General features: G+C 48.9%; 6 protein-coding genes across 6 annotated transcripts; 4 read left to right on the top strand and 2 right to left on the bottom strand.

Annotated features, from left to right (window-relative positions):
* Window positions 1-83: 83 nt before the first annotated feature.
* Window positions 84-4,083, bottom strand: ARB_07328 (uncharacterized protein; the record flags this gene model as incomplete). The annotated part of the gene is made up of 2 exons (XM_003014721.1): window positions 84-3,493; window positions 3,603-4,083. The coding sequence occupies 2 exons, from the start codon at window positions 4,081-4,083 to the stop codon at window positions 84-86; spliced, it is 3,891 nt and encodes a 1,296-aa protein (XP_003014767.1).
* Window positions 4,084-4,736: 653 nt separating this feature from the next.
* On the bottom strand, window positions 4,737-5,307 carry ARB_07327 (uncharacterized protein; the record flags this gene model as incomplete). Its single annotated transcript, XM_003014720.1, has 2 exons — window positions 4,737-5,108; window positions 5,302-5,307. The coding sequence occupies 2 exons, from the start codon at window positions 5,305-5,307 to the stop codon at window positions 4,737-4,739; spliced, it is 378 nt and encodes a 125-aa protein (XP_003014766.1).
* Window positions 5,308-8,102: 2,795 nt separating this feature from the next.
* ARB_07326 (amino acid transporter, putative) lies at window positions 8,103-10,150 on the top strand (the record flags this gene model as incomplete). Its single annotated transcript, XM_003014719.1, has 5 exons — window positions 8,103-8,426; window positions 8,493-8,937; window positions 9,046-9,596; window positions 9,681-9,821; window positions 9,899-10,150. The coding sequence occupies 5 exons, from the start codon at window positions 8,103-8,105 to the stop codon at window positions 10,148-10,150; spliced, it is 1,713 nt and encodes a 570-aa protein (XP_003014765.1).
* A 521-nt stretch (window positions 10,151-10,671) lies between these two features.
* On the top strand, window positions 10,672-11,079 carry ARB_07325 (uncharacterized protein; the record flags this gene model as incomplete). Its single annotated transcript, XM_003014718.1, has 1 exon — window positions 10,672-11,079. One exon carries the CDS (start codon window positions 10,672-10,674, stop codon window positions 11,077-11,079), a length of 408 nt encoding a protein of 135 aa, XP_003014764.1.
* A 2,004-nt stretch (window positions 11,080-13,083) lies between these two features.
* ARB_07324 (uncharacterized protein) lies at window positions 13,084-15,802 on the top strand (the record flags this gene model as incomplete). The annotated part of the gene is made up of 5 exons (XM_003014717.1): window positions 13,084-13,354; window positions 13,414-13,559; window positions 13,635-14,181; window positions 14,232-15,085; window positions 15,143-15,802. 5 exons carry the CDS (start codon window positions 13,084-13,086, stop codon window positions 15,800-15,802), a joined length of 2,478 nt encoding a protein of 825 aa, XP_003014763.1.
* Window positions 15,803-16,329: 527 nt separating this feature from the next.
* ARB_07323 (D-lactate dehydrogenase (cytochrome), putative) lies at window positions 16,330-18,225 on the top strand (the record flags this gene model as incomplete). Its single annotated transcript, XM_003014716.1, has 4 exons — window positions 16,330-16,661; window positions 16,749-17,761; window positions 17,817-17,998; window positions 18,052-18,225. 4 exons carry the CDS (start codon window positions 16,330-16,332, stop codon window positions 18,223-18,225), a joined length of 1,701 nt encoding a protein of 566 aa, XP_003014762.1.
* Between the last annotated feature and the right edge of the window lie 558 nt (window positions 18,226-18,783).

The following is an 18,783-nucleotide window of genomic DNA, read 5'->3' as shown; positions in this document are numbered from 1 at the left end:
CCCCGCCCTGGTCCCATAAGAACGTTACGCCGTCGCAAGTTCAAAATGCTATGAATCACATAAAAGAAGTTCAAGTTTCTAGGCTAGATGTTAAGGAGCATCTCCAGTTGATTGACTGCCGAAGGATCCACATCCCCGTCGTCTTCCATCATCTCCACTTCTTCTTTGTCCTCGTCGATCATCTCATCGGGTCCCGTCGAACCGTCGAGGAATGAAGAAAACAGGTCACTCTTCTGCAGCGGAGGTTGATTCTCCTGACCCTCTTTTGGCTGTGAATGTGCAACGGGGCGCTTTGTTTCTGTGTTGTCGTTTTTCCGAGTTTCGGTTTCAATGTTCTCGTTGCTGATATCGAGCAAGCTTGATTGCTCCTCAATTGGAACTGACCCGCGTCGGCTTGAGTCAATTGTGCATGGGGTAATGGGTGTGAATATATCGTCATCAACCTCAATTAGGCTATCAGATTGCTCCGTGTCCAATAGTGGAATAGCACACTTGGCCTTGGAGCGGGAATCTTGGTCAACGGCGGGTTTGTCGTCTTCATTCGGATGGCAGGCCAGTTGGTCAAAGGCGTCTCCAAGCCCATCGAAGGGATCAAAGCCCAAGTCTTCCTGGAAGAGTTCAAGCACTTCTCCTGCATGCTGGATACCTCCAGCTGTCTCAACGTCGCGAGGAGCATCATTAATACCCCTAATGCCATTGATTCGACGAATTCTCGATTGTTCATAGGCAACTGAAGACCACGTTGCAAGTTTGCCTGCACCCTCTATAATTCCTGTGTCATCAAAGTGCCGATTGGCAATTTTTCCAAGAACGGGCTGGAGTACCCAGGGGAAACTAATGAGAGGTATCTGGTCATTTCTGAGGTGCTTATATTCCTTCTTAATCGCATTACCGATATCGTGTCCCTTGGAGGAGTCTTCTTTGCCCAAAGCCTCTGCTACATCTTGAGCTGTCACTCTATACATTGCGACAGCCAATGGTGCAAGATGCTGGAAATCTCTTCCACCAGCCTCATCTTGACACATTGACAAGAATCTTTCACGCAGAGCAGATGATATCTGGCCCAGCTCTTCGTGGAATTTATAGTCCTTGCTCATGTTCGCATGACCTAAGACAAAGGTCGACCAAACCTCAAACTCAGTTTTGATTTCATGCTGAGCCATGATTCTCCGCATGTCAGCATCATACAGACCTTTCAATTTCTTTGCAGCCAGTACCATCTCCTCGCTGACAGAAATATCGCAGTTAAGGATACGTTCGTCGAAAGGGGCTTCAAGCTTCGGTCGAAACTCAACGCGCTCAACAATATCATATATTTGACCGAGTATTTTCTTGGATTGATACTGCGCTTCTTTCGGCTTGTACTTTTTCTCCATAAAGTGTGGCCATTTTCTTGGAACCAAGTCTCTTGTCATGTTGGCCGGTATGCCGCTTTTGTTGTAGTCAACGGCTGCAGAGTGAAGCTGGGCTAGTTGAATGCATCTCTCATCATTCACTCCGTCCTCTAGATAATCTGCAAAGGCAAGATGGGCATGTGCTATTTGAGGAAGGCGATCGTTCTTCATATAAGTAACGAAGAACGACGTAATGTCATTTACAGTAACATCACGAGTGAGGCTTTGGGCGTTCGAAGCGGTATAGTCCATTGGCTCACGAAACCAATCTTTGGGAAGTGGGACGAGATCTTGATCCCAGATGACAATGTAGTCATCGCCGTCTAGATCGCCTCCAGAGCATGTACTTGGAACATCTCGATCCCCAGTTTGGGGGAAGACAATGACGTCCTTCAGGTGATGAAGTGCTGGAACATTGACAGCTCTCACCACACGGATATCTCCAGGATGCAATGAAGGGTTCCTCGCCAGAATACAAGGGCCTTCAATTACCCGGTACTTCTTCTCCTCTTCATTGTCGAACACCTGAACAAAAATTTCAGGAAGGTATTCTAGTCTTTCCTCGTAAGTGGCTTCGATCGAAGGTCGCTTTTTCTCATAGTAACCTTTCAACGTCGCCGTCTCATCCAGACAGCCAAACAAGCAGGCTCCTTGATCGATAAAAACCTTTGCCTTCTCCTTCAGATATTTGATTTGCCATGCGCGCCACAACTCCAGTAATGATTTAACAAATGGATCGCAGCTGCCCTGAAATCCATCGTGGACCATTTGAGCGAGTAGAAGCGTCATTTGGTTTGGATCAACACGCTTTTGAAGCATGGACATCGCCTTCGTCTCACTTGTCATCGCCTGCTCCAAATCCTCGAGCATCAAGCGCAACTTCTCGATGAAAATATTATCACTGACACCTAAGGCTGATAATACCACAATGAGCTGGCGATTAAGATGCGCCGCCGCAAACTGAGACCATCTGATAATCTCAAGGCCATTGTGAATTGCTGCAAATTTGTATTGACTCTTCCTGATGTGAACTTCTCGGCGCTGAGCCTCGGGTGAGACGGTCAGAATTCCTTTACAGCCACCAAGCCGGAACTGGAAGACAGATGGAGGTTCTTCTGAAGGAGTTTGTAGTTTAAACTCGGTCATAATCATTTGTGCGAGGAATTTAGAGATCCGGCCAACTCCATCAGAAAATATGTATCCGTTGCGCTCGACCTCATCGATTTCTCTGACGGTTACTGGACAGCCAGTGACAGCTCTGGTGGTTGAAAAACATTGACCCAATCGAGCGGCATGCTTTGCAACAATTTTGATGTCACTGAAATGACCCATCCATGCACGAATGTTTGCAGCTGTAAGATTAGGCAGAGATGCGAAAAAGTATGCTCCATGTTCTCGGAATTGCGAGTTGCCAAATGCAAGGAATTCGTAGTGTCTATCTCCTACGGTAATTCCATTGGTCATGGTCCGCTTCACGCGAGTAAACACCTCATCCATGCAGTTGTTGTAGGTTGAATTTATTCTTCCTTCATACTTTTCATCAGTGAACCGGACGCGAAGAAATCTGTCTGCGTATTCAATATAATGTCTTATCACCCGATTGGAGGTATCAACCGTAGGGGTATTGAAGTAGATCGTGGAGGGAGTAACAGTTGCCGAGCGCATGTAACAGCAGTACTTTGGGATCCTCCGATTTGTTACACCAGAGAAGAACTGAATGTTAAAGATCTCCATCGGGTCATGATATACGGTCTTTTCTTGGGCAACATATTCCAGTAAATCCTTACCATCACGCTCCCCAAGAGATTCAAGCTTCTTGGCAAAATCCTTGTCAATTGTGTATTCACTTAGAAACCCATGAGAAATGCACACTTCGAGTTGATATCGCACAGCATAGGAGATATGTGTGTACTCGTTCTCTGCAAGATCCTCAAGGGATGATGTGCGTTTAGAAGCATGAGTAGAAGGTGGGTCAATCCATCTCCATGCCAAGTCTGTTGTGGGAGGATGTCTCTTCAACGTGAAGCTATTGATATTCTGGATTTCGACATTGAAATCCTTTAGAATCTTTGTAAGCGTATCAAGGCTTTGGGTGTTATCTGCATCAGGCAAGTGGAAGGTGACTCGAAAGGTTGTCCAACGTCCTGATTGCACATTTATTAGCAAGGGTATCAATCACTATTAATCAGATACCACTTTAATACGAACCTATGTTGATCACAGGGTGGGCCTTCTTAAGACTAGTCTTGGAATGAACTAAGTCTAACGGATTATGAACAATGTCAGTTTGACGGTACCAGGTGTCATCCGAACGCCATATGTTATCAGCTTCCGAAAAGGTGTTCGACAGGTCTTGCAATTTCCGGTGATATGAAGGCGGAGAGTCCAGCGAGAAGATGAAAGAAAGCTCATCATTCTCTGATATGCGGTTGATACGCGAGAGATGAACAAAGGGGATGCGAATGCGGTAGCTATGGACTGTATGGGGTATTGCAGGAGGCAATCGTGTTTCCGTTTTTACCATTTGGAAGAAAATATTGATCTCCCGGCGGTGCAAGTCAGCAACAAAACGGATATATTCCTGGAAGCTAGCAGTAATGGTTCTCATGATAATCATGGATTTCTCTCCGGAAAGACAACCAATGTCGAGTGATCTACCCACAGCTTCCTTTTGATTGTCAGTTAGCATTGTGCCATTGGGTGAGCAGGGAAAGAAATAGGTCACCTACAAGAGACAGAGGATACATAATTTTTGGGTCCACTGGACTAGGGACCTCCTTTCTGCGTCTGAATGTATCCACACGGACTGAAATGATGATACGCTGGCCATCTTCAAGTTCTAATACATGCCGTCCATCTAACCAGAAGGATTCTTTCGGCGGCGGTCTTCCCAATGTTAGTTTAGTCAATGAAATTGGTCACAATCGCCTTTTACTAACCTAAACCGAATCCGGCCCCTTCCCTCTCTCTTGCCTCTGACATCTTCGAATAACTCGATGAAGTCTACTGTCCCACAAGCACTGAACGACTTCCAAAGGGTATAAGTATTCACATTAGGGGGAAAATTTGATACCGTCACCGCCAGAGACTCCCACGAGATCCAGTGGGGAGCTAGATGAGAGGGCTTGACGCGTTCCAGCATGGTTGGGTATGGCTTATGCGGGCTCTGAGTGTAGATTCCAGGAGGCAAAGCACCAGGAACGCGTCCATTGGGGCCTAGATAATGCATCGGACCTCCTCGACCAGCTGGTGGATGTCTAGGGAGTGAAAGGTGGTTAGCGAGTGAATGAGCAGAAGGTGACGTGCTTTGTTTGATATCAGCAGAGATGCCATAGAACCAGCTCACCTTGCTCGGTTGGCGTAATGGTTCATTTTTAGACGAGCCTGAACTGCTTTGGCCTGTTTATCCAGCAGGTCTGACGAGCCTGGTTTCGGCTGGTGGGCGTCGTTGTTGGTGTTCTGTAGAGATTGTGGTGTTGTTGCGGAGGCTGAGGTTGAGGTTGAGGCTAAAGGTGGAGACGTTGCTGTTGTTATAGATAACTTTGCCTGCTTCTTCTCCTTCTCCTTGCTTGCTGTCTTCAACATTCCCACTTTGACTGCCTTGGTAGCCTTCGAGGGGCCTATGTCTGTCTTCAGCGGAGCCTTTGAAGGTGTCTTAAGCTTGATGTCCTTCTTCGCCTTGATCTTAGGCGGCTTTGAGGATGTCTTCTTCACCTGGATATCAGTTGGCCCTGACACGGGCGCCACCGCTCCAGAAAGCTACAGTATTACAGAGAGTTGATATTAGCCAGGCGAGTAATGGGCTATGAGTAGATAGATGGAGAGAATAGACCGCGCAGGAAGCGGATAGGAACAGAAGGTGAGCAGTTCAGTTATTTTGGCACTTTGCTTAAGCCAAACAACTGACAAACATTCAGATATATATTTGAGAATATATATCAATGCAACAGAAAAAAGGGTGAAAAGAAAAATAAAGAAAGAAACGCCTTACAGTATCGGTGCCCATCTTGCTTGGGGACTATCACCTCGGTCTCAGTGAGTGAAGCTCTGCGCGGAGTCCATATGACCGCTAGCTGAGTCCCCTGATACAGCTCGGGCACTGTGTATAAAATTGATTGAATGGAAACAGGACGACGAAGCACTGCAGATATTTTATATGCTTGTCTCTCTCTGCCAGGCAAGTGAAGGCAGCCCTCTTACACGCCTGCTAAGCCTTTGTTGAGGTTGGCTCCAGTCCAAGACAAAGATCCTTCGATTCAGCTCAATATTTATACTATAACAGCAACCTTTCCCAGCCGGTTTTGGCTGAAAAGGCGAGTCTCAGTGCCGGCGATAGCTTTATTAAAATGTAACCTGCCCGAAGGAAAAAGACACAAGTTCACCAGCCATCATATCAAGCAGAGCAAAACTCAAGGGGATTTATTATATTTCAGCAGCCAGACACACTTCATCATATCAAATCCACGGAAACTTTTGCCCATTCGCGGTATCAAAGCTACTGCGCGGAAAGTACCGTGGTATAATTTTTTCCAGCAGCAGACGGGCGGAAAATAAGAATAAAGCTCTGCAGAGCCGACCGGATTAAAAAAAGAATCTAAGAGAGACAAAGGACGCGGTTATCCTCATGCTGTTTGCTGTTTCATCGCAACCATCGCGAAAGACACAGCGAGAAGTGAAAAACCCGCCCTTTGTGGCAAACGTGAGTTAAGGGGGCCTATGTTGCCAAGACGCCAGTCGATCTTAGGGCAAGGATTCTTCACCAGGATGAAACCAAGATGGCAGCTCGACATGTATCAAACGATGAAGAAACACTGAAGGGTATAACTAACTAATTGAAGGGAGGAGGAATGCGTCGCTGGTGATACCGCCATTACTTCGGTGATGAGGTCGATCATTATTGCTGTTTTGTTGATGGCCGGGATGAAAGACCCGGATTGGTTGACATCAAAGGAACGACATCCGTGTGGCTTGTCCTCCCAAGTCACCGTGTGAGAGGCGGCTACTAGCATGCACTGTGCAGGCCTGGGCCATGTGGAGGACATGGTTTGTACCAGCTCTGCCATCCTACACAAAGTAAACGCGGTGAATACGGACTCATTTTGGAGAAAACTACTAGGTTTTAAATACTTCCGTCTTTCACACCGCTGGCTTCCATGACTCACCAACTTGCTATTCTACAGGCGGTTCCAAGAAAGCCCGAGAACTACGGCTCGTGGCCTCTTGCCATCAGGCACTTGGCCGTACCAAGAGGGCAGGGGAGGTCCTCTATTTCTCCGAAGTGAATAAATGATTCCTCATGGTAGAGCTACATACAAGAGTTCTAACTGGAGATTCTCCATGGGGAGCGGAAGTATCCGCATAAGGCAATCCTTTAACTTACCAGCTTGTTAACCAACCTATCGACCTTTTTCCTGTTATTGTGGCACCTTTGGGCACGACCTGCCAAACTACAAATAGAGTGCCACCTGTTAAAAGTAATAATACAACTGGAAATGTGAGCCAGTCTTGCATTCTGTCATCCATCGTCAAATCCCACCTTGGCAAGTGGAGCAGCTTTCCGCCCTTCGAGATAGCCGGCATTAGCCCCTTGAAGAGAGCAAAGGATGACTCGTATGATGTTCACATCTTCAACTTCGGCTGCAGACCAATACGGAGCGGCCATTATTTATTGTGATGGCATGTTACAGCCTGCTGCGAAGTCGTTCATGGGAGGGCCGTTGGAATTGCTTTTCTCGGTTGTCCAACCATGACCCGGTTGTCCGACCATACTAACTATCAAGTGAACTCCGTACGGACATCAGCCGTGTGAGCAAGTCCGAACACCCACCAAGAAATCGCATTTTCACAGGCTAGAGCCACATCTTCGGTGAATACAACCTCGTCCTAAAGCAAATAACCGGTGAACACTCTGATGTTCTCCAGATGTCGACATTGCGAATGAAATATCAACAATTCGAAGCAGAGAAGACATCAAGGATCTTCCCAAAAAGGAAAAGGTCGTCGAAAAATACCCGAGGAACTTTAAAGTTTTCTAGAAGAAAAATAGAGTTTTTTTCCCTAACTAGTTATCTCAACTTCGCCCGCAGGTTCAACTTATTGTTGATCAATTTTCAAGGCGCCGAGAAGATATCGCCGGCCAGATGCTTTTTACCTGGAGAAGAGAGACGCAGTTCCACGATGCTGGAATACACAAATTAGAAATAATGGGCGTCTGGGTGGCAGACGAAATCTAAACGAGTAGCATTCCCCCGAACCAGGTACCAAGAATCAGCACCCAGTGACGTAGTTACGCGAATGTCTTTCTGCATTCTGCGCAAGAGAAGAGAAGGGATGGCAAACAGTGCCCAGAATCCTCCCATCCCCACACACGAACTAATTCATATAATTGCATGATAAGGCCGAGATCGTTTCAGTTCATTTCTGGGGTTTGGACCTGACTTTAGCCGAGTGTACGTCCAATTTCCCCATATTCCTCGTGTGCGCTTGTCCGGTGCGGGTACAGAGTCAAGGGCGCAGAGGCGAATTTAAAAGGGCTCTGGTTCCCCTCCCCACACTTCTAGGGATTCAATTATTCTTCCAGAGCTTTTCCCCCTTTTCCTCTTGAAAAAGCTCACGTTGTGGCTTCCCAAGACGAGTTACCCGTTGATCGTCGAGCAGCTGCTGGATATCTATTAGCCAGGTTGGCCATTTGACCCCTACACATCCAGCATGGCCACAGAAAAGGTTGAAGGCGTTTCCATGGAGGATTCGAGCCCGGGGGTGCAAAAATTTGCTTCCTCTGGCTCTGACATGGCGTTGGAAGAGAAAGGCGAAGAGCTTGGTTTCTGGACTCGTTTGGGATGCACACCGGAGTCGTTCAAGAGACGGCGATTGACCGGTGGAAATCAGCTCAACCAGACTCTCAAGTCGCGACATCTGCATATGATCGCAATCGGCGGAAGCATAGGTGCAGGTCTATTTGTCGGTTCAGGCTCTGCGCTGGCAAAGGGTGGTCCTGCGTCGTTGGTCCTCGACTTTGCAATCATCGGCGTGGTATGTAGTCTGTAGTTAAGTAAGAGCCCCAGGGTTTCAGGAGAAAGCTAACATGGATATAAATAGATGATGTTCAATGTCGTGCATGCGTTGGGCGAACTAGCCATTCTCTTCCCGGTCTCTGGTGGATTCTATACTTACTCTGCCCGCTTCATTTCTCCAGCGTGGGGATTTGCGATGGGCTGGAACTATGTGTTTCAATGGCTTGTGGTCCTGCCGCTAGAACTAACCGTGACCTCCCTCACGATAACGTACTGGAAAGTAGATGTCAGTGTCGCGGTATGGATAACAGTTTTCTTGATCGCCATTGTGATCATCAATATCTTTGGGGTGCTCGGATACGGAGAGGAGGAATTCTGGGCCAGTGCGATCAAACTCACCGCCATTGTCATCTTCATGATAACCGCCATTGTGCTCGCGTGTGGAGGCGGCCCAAAGGACGGCCTCTACGGGCAGTACTGGGGTGCAAGACTTTGGTATGATCCAGGGGCCTTCCGCAACGGCTTCAAGGGTATGTCGTTCTTTCACTGCCAGACAATAAAATGTGCTCATGTCTGAATTCTACAAGAGACAGACTATGCCCCAAACATGTTGAGGCTAGATACTGACTGATGAATAGGATTTTGTTCCGTATTTGTGACGGCTGCCTTTGCCTTCTTTGGCACGGAGCTAGTTGGGCTGGCAGCAGCGGAAAGTAGAACGCCTCTCCGATCTCTCCCGTCCGCCATCAAGCAAGTCTTCTGGCGAATCATCCTGTTCTATATCCTCGGCCTCTTCTTCGTTGGCCTGTTGGTGCGGAGCGACGATAAACGGCTACTTGGCGCCAACACCTACTCGGATTCTAATGCCTCTCCATTTGTGATTGCTGCTAAGGATGCAGGGCTGTACGGCTTCGACAGTTTCATTAACGTCATCATCCTTATCTCAGTCCTCTCCATTGGAAACTCTGCTGTGTATGCCGGATCTCGAACCTTGACAGCCATCTCCGAGCACGGGTATGCACCCCGTATATTCTCATACGTCGACAAAGCGGGCAGGCCGCTTTTCTCCACCATATTGGTCATTGTCTTTGGCGGGCTGGCGTACGTGAATGTTTCTGGGAAGGGGCCAGTCATATTTGATTGGTTGCAAGCTCTATCTGGCTTGACTGCCCTGTTCACCTGGGGAAGCGTGAGTTGACTAACCTCGTCCCCCCATTCTAGTGCTCTGAATCACTTTTTCTGTTCAAAAGAGCTGCTAGGCTGACTGGTGTAGATATGTTATTCGCACATTCGCTTCCGAGCCGCATGGACACTTCGAGGCCGGTCTCTTGACGAGATTCCCTTCAAGGCCTGTTTTGGAGTATATGGATCGTGGGTCGGCCTATTCATCATCTTCATTGTCTTCATTGCCCAGGTATGTTATGCTTTTTCCTGTTCCTTTTTTTTGACTTCAATATGTGTGGATGGAAATGGTCTGACCCCTGGTAATAGTTCTACATCGCAGTATCCCCGCTCAAGGGTGAGGCATCGGCTGAAGGCTTCTTCAAGGCCTATCTCGCTCTTCCCGTAGTGCTCTTCTTCTGGTTGTGCGGCTGGCTCTGGAAGCGACAGGGCTGGACAAAAATCGAGGACATCGACGTCGACACTGGCCGCCGTGAGATTGACTGGGAGGAGCACAACCGCGAGATAGACCGGATCAAGCAGTCATCTTTCCTAAAGCGGATCGCGCATCGATTCTTCTAAGTTAACGGATGACCATACATATAAAAAGGTATGTAAGGATTACTTGAGGATCTGATCGTGTGTCTGCAGTGTAATATTTAATCCAATCAAAGTGTGTTCAGTATTCAAGCATCTGCAGTCTCGCATAGCAATTCTTCAGCAGACAATCAGCCTCGCAAGCCATGAAAAAGCAAACAAGCCCAAGCAAAAAGGGGCCTTAAGCCATAATCTTGTTCGCCTCTGCTTTAGAAGCCTAACAAGAGGCCAAGCAAGGCCCCAGTGGGGGGGGGGGGGGGGGGGGGGGGACGGTAAAGGGTGCATCCATCTCTCTTCCGCCTGAAGATGGAGATCCAGTGCCATGCACTAAAAAATGCTATACAAAACATCTAACTACAGCGACAACAACGACGTTGAACATCTAGATGTGCGTAGAAAAGATGCCCTGGTTCGGCCGGGAGAGCAGCCCGTATAGCTACAGCTTATCGTCCGAGATGACCATGCACCGCGTCTAAACCCCCTGTTTAGCCAAAAGAAACGACGAGATGGAGATATATATTATTTCAACGTCGTCCGGCGCTTTCAACATCGAGCAGCTAACGGTCACCACGCAAAACATCGCGATCGGTTGCCCACCATCACTCTCCAGCCCGCTAGGCATGGCAGTGGAGAAGAGCCTTGCATCAGACTATCGCTTCCGTTCGTGTCCCACACAGCAAGGATGCAAGATCGAACGGGACAGCCAGAACGACGCCAAAGCCGGGGAAGACAAACAGGACTGCCCAAACCTCTCTGTCTGTCCCGAAAGCGTCCCGAGATCTGAGAACGGAGAACGGAGACGAGGAGCAGATCCATGTCTACCGATTCCCGATGCCGTGAGTGTCTCTGCCAGCTGCGCCGATGCTGGGCAGCGCCTTGGACGGCCTGAAGGCTTCGCGAGCGCCGTCCGCTAGTCAAGCCGCGCGAGCCAAAAATGCTGAAGTCAAGCCACTGAGAAAAGGCCTAGGTAGCTAATTTCCTAGCGTCTAACGGCCAAGCGGGAATTTTCTGGGGTCTGCTATGCAGACATGGAGCCCCGTCTGTGGCAGGATTCAAAACTGTATGTTCGGACTCGCCCCGGGGTCTCGGGTTGGGTTTGCGCCAGGGATGAAGCTTCATGCCATCGTATACCAAAAATACCACAGGAAGAAAAAGGAACAAGAAGGGGAGGAGAGGCAGAAAGAGAGAGACCGGCAACGCCGTGTGACTTGTCGACGATGATCACGATAACTAATAATAAGAAGACGGAGGAAGATGCTAAGACGAGACGAGGAAGAAGGGCGTTGAGAGCGGTGGACGCAGGATTAATCTAAGAGTCTTTCTTGGCCGGCTCTTGGGGCATTCCTCAGACTCTGATGGGAGATGTGCTACAGTCCAAGACGAGGAACGCTGTTCCACCGCTGTTTGAGCTTCTGGCGGCGGGATGGCGGTTATACATATTATTCTCCAGGCGGTCCATATCGTGGAAACATACGGAGTATACAGTTGTGGGCGTTTCCCCGTGTCTCGAACCACCGTGTGGCTCTCCTAGTCTCCTCTCCGCGATACTTCTCGACATATTGGGTACGTACGGAGCCCATCCACTTGGACAGAAGGGTTTATTTACTCTTCTTTAAGCTTGTGTTGCAGCCAAGGACTAGAGAGGGCCAGTCATTGCGATCTTCAGCCGTTCCGTGTCCTTGCCTCCTGTGTCTATAAAAAGCGAGGAGGAGGCATTCCGACCTTCCCCCGAGACGGCCAGCAGGGGTCCACGCAGTAGCGGTCGTCTAACTAGCTGCTCTGCTGCACTGCTGCACTGCTAGTGACTCCGTATACAGAGTACCTAGGCTACTTAACTATACTAAGAGCTGCTAAGGCTGCCGCTGCCGGCATGAGATATTTTGCATCGTTACAGTGGCCAAAGATAAGGAACACTTGGCCAACTCTATGGCCCACCACAGCTCAATCAGAATCACGACATCCGCAGCCACACAAATCAAGTAGACCAGACAGAAGAAAGGCAAACCTCAACAAGAGTTTCCAAGGCGTCTCGTTTAAGATTTCCAAGGCTTCTTCTTCTCCCTAGTGGCGTATTTCGAACGTGAGATGGTTGCCCTGGCGGGCCTTTGGGCGCTTTAGGACGGAGGGTATACAGCAGCTTGGTGTGCTAAGACGCCGGGCACACAATGTTTTGGGAGTCGAGATGTTGCTCCAGACTGAGTCCCGACTGCTGCCCCTGTCGAAGGATCCTGGCCTTTCCAGCCAGCTTTGCATGCTCTGCTTCGGCGGGAAGGAAGACAGGTTCGGGTTCTCTCCACATGGCAGTCCGCAAGAATAGTTTACCACGTCCACGAGGAATGCCCATACAGCTGGAGCAGAAAAAGCAACACCGCCCCTTCAGCACGGCGTCTTTTTGGACGATGGACGCCTGTACGTGTCTATATACGGACTCGGAAATATTGTGGAAGCTCCCCGAGCGAAGATCGATGGTCTGAACTCAAGGTTTTGCACTCGTTTAGCGTTTGCGCCAGGAGGCTTCTCGCGCTTGCCAAGTTGCAGCTGACGACAGGGCGGCCATGTATGACGCTACAGGGGTTTCATCTCTTACATACTACAAACCGGCTGAGATAGACACCCATAACTATAGAGGCGGGAAAAAAAAAATATATGGAATCAGAACGCCAGCACGTTTTCTTTTGTCCTTTGCTTTCCCGTCTCCCCGGTAGCGCGTGGTTTGATACGGCTTCTACCACATGGACAGCTCTTTCGCCAAGGGTTTCGACTCAACCGACTGTCTCGTTTCCCGCTGCGAGATATAGTCCGCTGGTATAGATATAAATACCGCCAGAGTTACCTCACCTGGCAGTGTTTCTCCATCAGCCAGAGTCCATCTGTCTAGCAGTAGCAGTGGACAGCGGATCCAGAAGCATATAGTCATCATGTCTGCCAGCAAGCTCGGCCGGACCCTGGCAAAGGCCGTGGGGATCGATGTTGACTATAGAAAGGAGCCCCGGGAGTCGATGCGCACAGCTGCCGAGTCCATACGGTCGCTGGAGCATTTCGACGAAGATGAGCCATCGGCAAAGGAGTGGTTGAGGGACCATTCGCCTACGGTGAAGGGCACAGTCGACTACTTCAACTCTCTCTTTCCCTTCTGGAACTGGATCTTCCACTATAACACTCAATGGCTCATGGGCGATATCATCGCCGGTAAGCCGTTTTCTCCCGTTCCTTTGAACTATCTACACTCAGGCATACTAATGGTGTAGGTGTCACTGTCGGCTTTGTTGTCGTGCCTCAGGGCATGGCTTATGCCCTTCTTGCCAGACTCCCCCCTGAATATGGACTATACACCTCTTTCGTCGGTTTCATCCTCTACTGGGCCTTCGCCACCTCAAAGGATATCACGATAGGAGTAAGTAGACGCACCCCCAACCACCTCGATTGAGCCAGTTCATCAATTGCAGAACAAAAACTAACATGACTCCAGACCGTCGCAGTCATGTCTACCATCGTCGGCAACATCGTCACCAAGGTCCAGGCGAAGGAGCCTGATATTTCAGCTCCTACTATTGCCAGAGCCCTCTCCCTCATTGCCGGTGGATTCTTGCTCTTCATTGGCCTTACCAGACTTGGCTGGATAGTCGAGTTTATCCCCTTGGTTGCCATCACCTCCTTCATGACTGGTGCCGCCATCTCTATTGGTGTCGGCCAGATTCCGGCCATGATGGGCCTCAAGGAGGTCAACAACAGGGAGTCAACGTACAAGGTCTTCATCAATGTCCTCAAGAATTTGGGCCATACCAGACTTGATGCAGCCATGGGCCTGAGCGCTCTCGTTGTTCTCTATGTCATTCGCTTCTTCTGCAACTATATGTCCCAGAGACAACCCAATAGACGCAAGATGTGGTTCTTCATCTCTACCCTGAGAATGACCTTTGTCATCTTGCTCTATACCATGATCAGCTGGCTCGTCAACAGACATGTCAAGGATTACAAGAAGGCTAAGTTCAAGATTCTCGGGCCTGTTCCGAAAGGTGTGTCTCATCTTAATACATTTTGTAGTAATCATATACTGACTGAATAGGTTTCCAACATGCTGGTGTCCCTGAGATTGAGGCAAGATTAGTGAAAGCCTTTGCCCCCGATCTACCAGCAACAATCATCGTACTCATCATCGAGCACATCGCCATCTCCAAGTCATTTGGCAGAATCAACAACTATGTCATCAACCCATCCCAGGAACTCGTCGCTATAGGTTTTACAAACCTATTCGGCCCTTTCTTGGGTGCCTATCCTGCCACTGGATCCTTCTCCCGAACGGCTATTAAATCGAAGGCTGGTGTCCGCACTCCTCTTGCTGGTATTTTCACTGCCGTTATTGTTCTTCTAGCTCTCTATGCCCTTACCTCTGTCTTCTTCTACATTCCTCTTGCTAGTTTATCTGGCCTCATTATCCACGCTGTTGGTGACTTGATCACGCCCCCCAACGTCGTCTACCAGTTCTGGGAAGTCTCGCCGCTCGAAGTATTTATCTTCTTCGGAGGTGTGCTGCTCACCATCTTTACCGAGATTGAGAATGGCATTTACCTCACCATCGCTGCCTCCGCTGCTCTACTGATCTATCGCATTGCCAAAGCGAAGGGAACTTTCCTCGGCCAGGTCAAGGTCTATCGAGTCACCAAGGACGACAGCCTAAAGAAGAATGACAGGTTCGGTGAAGATGCCAAGTTGAACTCTCGGGAGGCTTTCCTCCCAGTCGAACACCAGGACGGCTCGAACCCTCTGATTGAGGCCCAATCTCCTCATCCAGGTGTCTTCATCTACCGGTTCAATGAAGGCTTCACTTATCCTAATGAAGGTCGCTACCTGCACCACCTGACAGAATACATCTTCAAGGTTACCAGACGCACCCAGCTCGACACCTTCGCTAAGCTCGGGGTATGTTCTACCTTCCCACTCACCTTTAATCACTGTCTTAATTAACAACTCGAATAGGATCGACCATGGAACGACCCCGGCCCAGGACGTGGTGAAGTTGTTAATGTTCACGACGCCCGCCCCATTCTCCGGGCCATTATTCTAGATTTCTCCTCCGTTAATCACGTCGACGTGTCCTCCATCCAGGGCCTAATCGACGTCCGTAACCAGCTCGACCGCTATGCTGCTCCAGAGATAGTAGAATGGCACTTCGCTTGCATCTCCAACCGCTGGACCAAACGCGCCCTTGCCTCCGCTGGCTTTGGCTACCCGTCTCCCAAGTCTCCCGAGCTTCTCGGGAACTGGCGACCTATCTTCAGTGTTGCTGCTGTGGGAGCTGAGGAAGTCGTAAATGACAAGCCTGGTACATCTCATCGAGCCAACGCATCGTCTAACCCCACTGCTCCCTCAGATGACCTGGAAATTGGCCAGGCACCATCCTCCGAAGACGGTGAGTACGAGGATGAGAAGGCCCACACTCAGGTTATAACCACCCCGATCAATTCTTCCTCGCACCCCCTACCCCGGCGGGTCGGAAATGTACACAGCATCAACCGTCCTTTCTTCCACATTGATATTCAGGCTGCTGTCGAGAGCACTCTACTCAACATCGAGACCAGGACTGCTTCTGCCAAAAACTCTTCAGCGCCCAGCGTCACTAAGGGCTTTGTGGAGTAATATTCTTCCTATCTGCCTTTTATTTCTTTGTTTCTATCATGTACTTCGGCTTGGTCTCGGGGGTGTTTTAACGAATCTTGTTCCATGTCTCGCACTATATCCTGTTGTCTTGCTTTTTTGGATATCCCTATATAAAACTGCTTGCTTCACGCTCCCCATTTGGCTACCGTATGCAGTATATTTATTTTACATCATATAGACATCAACGTCATCAATATTATTAGCATAAACATGTTTTTAAGCATATTATTTAAGTTCCGAGCTTGGACGTCTTGGCATCAAACTCGGCCGGCTTACCCCCGGTCCAAGCGCAAGGGTCGGCATCTTTGGTGCCGCCGAGATAACCGGTGATGGAACCAACAGAGGGCCCGAGTGTTGTCTCTGGCTGTGTTATAACGACGGGAAACTGACGGACTAACCGCAGACAGGCTGGAAAGAACTCTACACGAAAAGCTATAATACGCAAGGCTGCTCTTCATGCATCCGGACGTTATCAAACCGGGCTTCAGACTGATATTAAATCCATTATGAACTTCGCGCCTCGGCTCTCTGCTAGGGCGATTCCGCGCGGGCTGAGGGCGATAAGACAGCAGCACCAACACCATGGGCAGAACATAGTGCGTTGTTGGACTAGCACCGCAGCTGGACGAGGAGCTGAAGTGTCACCAGGCTTATCGTGGAAGACAGGCCAGGTCGTCGGTGCTCTGGCTGTTGCTATCGGTGCCGGGTATGCACTCGGTGTTTATAACTCCGGTTCTGCCTCTCTCGGCTTGTTGAGCTACAAACATGAGGTTTCACCTGTCTACGGCTCGATAAAGGACTTTGAACGGGTTAATACTCTTCCATCCTCTCTCGATATGTGTTCTTTTTACACCAATGGCTGACCTTTTCAACTTGATAAGGCAATAGTAGAATTGCGGGAAGTGCTAGGTGAAGACGCCATTAGCACCGACGACGAGGACCTACGGCTACACGGATACTCTGAATGGTCAACGGTCAATTGTGACCAGCTACCAGTTGCCGTGGCCTATCCCAAATCAACCGCCGATGTCTCCAAGATAGCTCAAGTATGCTACAAGTTCAAGGTGCCTATGGTTCCCTACTCCGGCGGGTCGAGTCTCGAGGGAAACTTTTCGGCTCCCTTCGGTGGCATGAGCATCGACTTCGCTCATATGGATAAGATAATCAAACTACACTCCGATGATCTTGACGTTGTGGTGCAGCCTTCGATTCAATGGATGGAACTTAACGAACAGATCAAACATTCCGGTCTGTTCTTCCCCATTGATCCGGGCCCGTCAGCTAAGATCGGAGGTATGATTGGTACCAATTGCAGCGGTACAAACGCTGTTAGATACGGAACTATGAAAGACTGGGTTATAAACTTGACTGTCGTGCTAGCCGACGGTCGAGTGATCAAGACACGCAACCGGCCTCGGAAAAGCTCGGCAGGGTATAACCTTGCCGGCATATTCGTTGGGTCAGAGGGCACGCTCGGGCTAGTCACTGAAGCCACGCTCAAGTTAGCCGTCATTCCAGAGGAAACTCGAGTGGGAATTGCTACGTTTCCATCTATAAGAGATGCAGCCAACGTTGCCATGGCGGTGATACGTTCGGGCGTGCAGGTGCAGTGCGTCGAGATACTGGATGATGTCCATATGGATATTATCAACAGAGCTGGCGGGACAAACAGAACTTGGAAGCCTGCGACGACTCTCTTCTTCAAGTTCTCCGGCACCCGCAATGGGGTAGCTGACTCGATTAGCCGGACGAAGTCAATTGCAAGAGACCATAATAGCACGTCATTTGAGTTTGCAAGGACAGACCAGGAGGGCCATGAGCTGTGGTCTGCCAGAAAGCAAACCCTCTGGAGCATGCTGGCTCTTCGCAAAGAAGGCTCAGATGACGTCTGGTCTACGGATGTTGCTGTCCCATTGTCTAGACTTCCTGATATCATTGGTACGTTCACTCTTCTCCTTGCCGATATACTTACCCTCTAATGTATCTATCGCAGAGCTTTCGAAGAAAGACCTTGACGAACTAGACTTGTTTGCCGGTATAGTCGGTCACATCGGGGACGGTAATTTCCATGAAGGTATAGTATACAACAGGAACAATCCCGAGGAAGTATCCAGAATCGAAAAATGCGTCCACGACATGGTCGACAGAGCTTTGGAGATGGATGGATCTTGCACTGTGAGTTAGACTCAAACCTCTACAACCCGTGTATCAAAACTAACATTGCATAGGGTGAGCATGGCATTGGCCTAGGAAAGAAGAAATATCTAGTTAAGGAGCTAGGCATGGACACACTTAATGTCATGCGGAGTATCAAGCGATCTCTTGACCCGTTATGGCTGCTGAATCCTGGCAAGATATTCGATGCAGTGCCTGGCGAGGATGAAAGGAAATCAAAGAAGTGAAAACTCTCGGCTTCTTCCTACCTTTTCATACTTTTCTTTTTATCTATTTTTTTTCGGCATTAAGTATCATGATATGGTCGGTTTTATGTCGTTTAGTTACAGGGGGGCTAACTGATCTGGTTATTCAATAGCGTGTATTATCAAGGCAGGTTGTCTAGAAGCTAAAAGCTTGGGTTAGGCTTTCTGTATTTAGATATGAATCGCATGAAAATTATGGAAATATCAGTGTTTTGCTACAGATCTTTTATGGCCACCCACATCTTTTGATCTCTCTGTCCCGTCTATAACATGATCCAAGGGGCAGGAGATAAAAGGAGATAAAGAATATTCGCCTTGAGACGGTCACAACCAATCGGATCGGATGACTAAGCTCACTTACCAATCAAAATGTCATTATATAATCAAACCCAAAGCGGAAATTAGGGCTAGGGCTAGCGAATCCACAACTTCCCATTTTCAACTTCCATCGACAGTTTTTTCATTTTCTCCAGCGACCAGGCGACACAGACGACTTCTCGACAAGCCCAACTCCAACGTCGACAAATACATCAAAATGGC

This window comes from Trichophyton benhamiae, assembly GCF_000151125.1.
Source record: "Trichophyton benhamiae CBS 112371 chromosome Unknown contix00378_25.r1.exp, whole genome shotgun sequence".
NCBI lineage: Eukaryota > Fungi > Ascomycota > Eurotiomycetes > Onygenales > Arthrodermataceae > Trichophyton > Trichophyton benhamiae.
Note: the sequence above shows the minus strand (reverse complement) of the source record. Positions and strands in the feature narration are given on the sequence as shown.